This window comes from Glycine soja, chromosome 4 (assembly GCF_004193775.1).
Source record: "Glycine soja cultivar W05 chromosome 4, ASM419377v2, whole genome shotgun sequence".
Classification (NCBI taxonomy): Eukaryota; Viridiplantae; Streptophyta; class Magnoliopsida; order Fabales; family Fabaceae; genus Glycine; species Glycine soja.
Genome location: NC_041005.1, coordinates 34663172 through 34668159, shown reverse-complemented (window position 1 = coordinate 34668159; position 4988 = coordinate 34663172). Strand labels below are relative to the sequence as shown.

Genomic DNA, 4988 nt, shown 5'->3' with positions numbered 1-4988 from the left:
AAGTGTTACCTTTAATGTGGTTGATCTATCTTTATTTGATGTAGGTAACATATAAGATTTGAGGATGAATTCTTTCCAAGAGGGGGAGAATGATAGAGGTGCAATTAACCCGTCTAATGATCTTTTACATGGGATTGGAGGTCCTATGATAAGGTCCAAGACTAAGAGGATGAAGCAAGCAATGCAAGGTCTGATTCTAAAGATCAAAGAGAAAGAATACCAATGTGAATTAAGGCTTGCACCTAAGTGGATCACTTTCCTACAAATCGATGAAGATGCTTTGAGGCCAATTTACAAGACAAGAAGCACCCATGAGCTGAGTTGATCAATTTTGATAGACTATCCGTATTAGGCTGATTAGATAATAACTAAGTCCAATTTTTTTCATTTTATTTGTAATTTTTGTATTATTTGATTGGCTGAATTTTCTGGTGACTTTTCATTTTCTATTAGTTTTACTCAATTTTTTCTAGAATGCTCCAAGTCATTTAGTAGCTAGTGGGAATTTATTTCCATGTTTATTTTCATTTATTTTTACTTAGTGACATGCAATTATCAATGCATTTGGTAAATGCATATTTGTGGGAATTTATTATAGCATTTCAAGATTAGCCTATAAATAGGAAACTTTTGTACTCTCTAAAGGCAGAATTTGAAGATTAATGAAATTTAAGAGTTTTTCTATTGTGAGAATTTTTCTTTTGTTCTTGGTTAAGAATTTAATAATGTTGGTTCTACCAGTATGTCGCGGTTAGGGTCACACTCCTTTTGATAACTTTGATTGTATTGGCATGTTGCGGTTAGGATCAAGTTCCTTTTTTTTTATACTTATTTTCAAGACGATCCTAAGTCTTCTCTTATCATAAACATAAATACGATTTTAGTCATAACTTGACATTGTGGGAAATTGAGAACAAAAGCAAAGGTGATGCACTAAGAGTGACCTCAAAAACCTTGACGTTACCGCTAAAATTGTTGTCATGGACTGTTTTTAAAATCTTAACTAACACCATAAGATGCTTCTGATATGGTTTAGAACACACAAGTCATGAACTATTTGGTGAAGAAATTAACCACTTTATGTCACCTTGAAGTCCAATTCTCAACCAAAAAGAATATAAGTTTTATTCCCATATACACAACAAACAAACAATTTTCAAGGGCGATTAGGAATAATGGTAGTAACGCAAGAAGCATAGTATCTATCATTTGAAGGAACTTTGTTGATCTCAAATTGGCACTGAGCAATCTGAATTAATGCTGAGATCCCTCAATGTCTGACTCAATTTTACAGGACTTGGAAGGCCCTTTAAGCTAGGAGATCTTTGCTGATTACTACTGAGTTTGCCCATCCTACCATTACTAAACACTTCACCATTAATAGAAGTCACAATAGGCAACTTTTTCTTGCATAGTGAATAGCTATCAGAGTTGATGTCAAAACTCCCTCCTATCCTTGCTCTTGGGGAGCTTGTTGATCTTGCTTTTGCTTGTGTTGATTTTGTTGCAGCCATGTATGTAGGAATTGCAGGAGAGCTTGGAACTGAGTGATCTTCTGCCTCTGAAGTTTGGCTCCTGTGGGGAAAAGAGTTCCTTGAAGCAAGTGGTGGAGAATCGAATGCTTCAACCTGATTTTGTCTATGAACATTTCTAAGCTTTAGTTGACTCCTTTCACATTCCTCCCCTGGTCTAGAATAATGTGAGCTGAAAACTGAGTCTAAATCTTCAAGTTCTTTACCCTTAGAAAGTTGTGTGTCTACCCACTGCTCCATCCAGTATCTCCATCTTCCATTTATTTTATTTCTTTCTGATTCAGCTGACCTCTGAAAAGTATCTTGTAAGTTAGAATCAGAACAATCAGGCCTATTTGGTTTATGACATGTTTATGTTTTCATTTCTTCTTTTCACAAATAATTATTGAAGTAACACATCATTTTCTCTTTAAGTTCTAATTTGAAGGATTTATTTAAGAAAAAGTGAAAATAACAATCTTAATTTTACTATTTCTTAAAGAAATTGCGGGAAATATGAAACAAAGTGACCTTTTTATAATTACTTATAAAAATATAATATATAAAGAGAAAATATTTTCTCAAACTAAGAGCAAAAACTGGTTTAAGAGCTTACTCTGTGGTTAAATGAGTATTCTTTTACTTTCTCTCTCTTAAGAACTGCTTCTTTCTTGCTTATGCAAGAGGCTTTTACCTCTTCCTTCAACAAAATGCTGTCATCCCACCTTCTCTCACTGTTTGAGTCCATCTGAAAATTAAAATATGAAAATCATGTTTCAAATTCTAACCGAGCAAGGGATAAAAAGTGAGAAGGTAAGCTTCCATTATAACATGTAGATTATGACATTAGCAGTGAAATTTTATTTCTGTAATGTGGTGAGAACATAACTAATGATCAAAAGTAACATTTTATCCCTACCCTTATTATCTTGTCTCTTGAACCTTGCATCTCTTCATGTTCACCACAATCCCATCTTCCTTCAACCATTTGGAGTTTCCTTGCAAAGACCTGTGACTGGATACTTACTATTGACTCCAAGCACTTTAGAGTATTCAAAGCTTGGCGTCTCACAGCTCTTCCGCGAATGATAGCTTGAAGCTTAACTATTCCCTTCAATGCTCTCGAAGCTTTCCTTGCCTGTAAACTCTTACCAGTTAGTGAATGGTGTGCAAGAATCTACAGTAAGGTGGCTTCAGTTTCTTATTTTCATCTACCGTCACTTATGTTTCTTTTCCCTTAAAATATAGTTCCAGTTCAGAAGTTACCATACTCTTGATTTTGGGAAATCACTAATTGGTTGAAGAATTCTAGTGAAGTAGTATTTATTTATTTTATAACAAAGTCATAGTTCTGAAATTTGGTTGTGCTTCAGTTTGTGTATCCTTTTATGTTTGGTTTCTCAAATTTAACTGAGCCTATCAGTGATCACCTAGCTAAGAAAAGTGAACAAGGTGGAAAATGAAAGTTGAATGATGAGAGAGATTGGACAAACTCACTAGGTAACCTCTAAATGCTATTTGAATTTTGATGGCTGAAGATTCTTGAATCTTCCTCTGGCATTGGTGTGTGGAATGAGGAACATCATGGCTAGTTTTAACAGGTTGAAGTTGTTCTTGTTTTTCTTTAAGTTGTTGATGAGCAGCAGATTGGAGCTTAACAACCTCAACAGCAACTTGAGCAGCAGTAATAGCAGCTTCAGCAGCAGCAGCTGAAGCAATGGCCACTGTTAAAGCATGCTTGCTGTGTTCTTCCTCAACTTCACTTAGTCTTGTTTCTTTTGAAGGTGGTGGTGGAGCTGTAATTGAAGGCAATCTCTTGGTCTTAACTCTCCCAAATATCCAAGCCCTTCTTTTCTCCTGAAAAAAATAAGTTTTGTCTCTTGAGCAGCTCAATTTTCTTAAAAAGAATTAGTCCAAGAGGCAGAAACATTTACCTTCTCTTGCGAGGAATGTGTATCCCATAAAAAAAGCTTCTTAAACATGCTAAACCAACCCTTCTTAGCTATTTCACAATATCACATTGACCAACTTCAGTTTCTGTGATCTGAGACAATGCTCATAAGAATCTTCTCTTATACAGAAGATATCTTGGTTTTTGATTATCTAATTGTCCCAGGTCAGCTTGAACAAGTAGATGGGTGAAACGTACAAATTGATTTGTAAATAGACACTTAACTAATGGACTTGTTGAAACCTAAACATTAGCCTAGTCCGAAAAAGAAGGAACAATTTGCAGAGTTTGTCATAGAAGTAGCTTCTTATGGGCACTAATAGTCGTTAAAATGACCAAAACATGCACATTAATAAAAACTTTGCTTTCAGAGTAATTTTAACATCAATGCACATAAATCAAGATAGTTAAAAAAAATGATGAATGTGATGCAGATTGAGTGTGATTCAACATCCCAGTATTTTGCATACCCATCTTATGAAATCTCATTAACTCTTTAAAAAGAACAAGAATCACCGTTTAAGAGAACTAGGAGCCTGGGAAAAAAGCATTGTGTGGTCACTAAAATCAGATGGGATAGCTTTGAAACCAGCAAAACATTCTTTATTATAGTATTGGATACGGAAGAATGTGGAACTTTGGATAGATTTTACAATGAGCACCGATATCAAGATTTTTTATATAGTGTATTATTTTTCCTCAATAGTTAAAAATCACAAGCTTGCAACTTTTGGTGAAGAGGGTATGATTTTTATGTGGGTGCAGCTACAATCATTTCCCATTTTCCAGTTTTCATCTTTCTCATCCATGATGAGCTTTCCTCTGTTCTAACTTCTAAGTGTGGGCCTTCAAGAGCAAGCATTCCACAGGAAAGAAACAGACCCACTTTGCTTTCATTAAGAAAGCCAGTGATTAAGTAATAATGAGCCAGCTGCTCTCAGCTTCGTGGGCCCGCCTCCAATTTTTTCCAACTGGCACATCTTCATATGCAAGTTGAGTCTAAAATAGTGTAATGACACAACTATCCCCCACTCAAGTGTATATGTGATAGATTTACAAAACATAGTGATGCACGATTTTTATATGTTTAGAATTCCAACACACGAAACAATTATTTAGAATGTAAAAAATGTTCATATAAAGGAAACACTTGACATCCTGTCAAAAATCAAACATCCTACTTATTATATTTAAAAAAAGGAAGAGGTTGAATTCATCAGGTGAAAAATAATGTTTGGCAAATATAAAAAGAAATTTTCTGTTATTTTATTGTAGAAAATGATGCTTTTATATCTCAGTTAGATTGGCCAACAGTAAAATAATGGAAAATTTCCTTTTATTTGGCAACTAGATTTTCTACAACATCGAACACCAGAATACTATTTAATTGGGCAACAGTTTAATAGACTTAAAAGATAAGTAAGAACCCTCATTTAGAAATCAAGTGAGAATCCAAATTATTATGAGTTTATTAACATTACAATTTCAAATAATAAATATTTATTATGATAATTAAAATAATAACT

The 4988-nt window shown here is 34.2% G+C and overlaps 1 protein-coding gene across 1 annotated transcript; it reads right to left on the bottom strand.

Moving 5' to 3' along the window:
* Nucleotides 1-1099: 1099 nt before the first annotated feature.
* Nucleotides 1100-4334, bottom strand: LOC114409613 (protein IQ-DOMAIN 14-like). Its single transcript, XM_028373118.1, has 5 exons — nt 3446-4334; nt 3009-3368; nt 2431-2649; nt 2128-2259; nt 1100-1823 (listed from the first exon to the last, which is right to left on the bottom strand). The coding sequence occupies exons 1-5, from the start codon at nt 3491-3493 to the stop codon at nt 1230-1232; spliced, it is 1353 nt and encodes a 450-aa protein (XP_028228919.1). The 5' UTR covers nt 3494-4334; the 3' UTR covers nt 1100-1229.
* Between the last annotated feature and the right edge of the window lie 654 nt (nt 4335-4988).

What these genes read in the sequence shown, in the direction of transcription:
- LOC114409613 (XM_028373118.1), bottom strand. Translation starts at nt 3,493, where the DNA reads ATGTTTAAGAAGCTTTTTTTATGGGATACACATTCCTCGCAAGAGAAG. An exon ending in TAGCATTTAGAGGTTACCTA is followed by an intron (nt 2,650 to 3,008) that starts GTGAGTTTGTCC and finishes AAGAGTTTACAG; the next exon opens with GCAAGGAAAGCTTCGAGAGC. An exon ending in AATACTCATTTAACCACAGA is followed by an intron (nt 1,824 to 2,127) that starts GTAAGCTCTTAA and finishes GATACTTTTCAG; the next exon opens with AGGTCAGCTGAATCAGAAAG.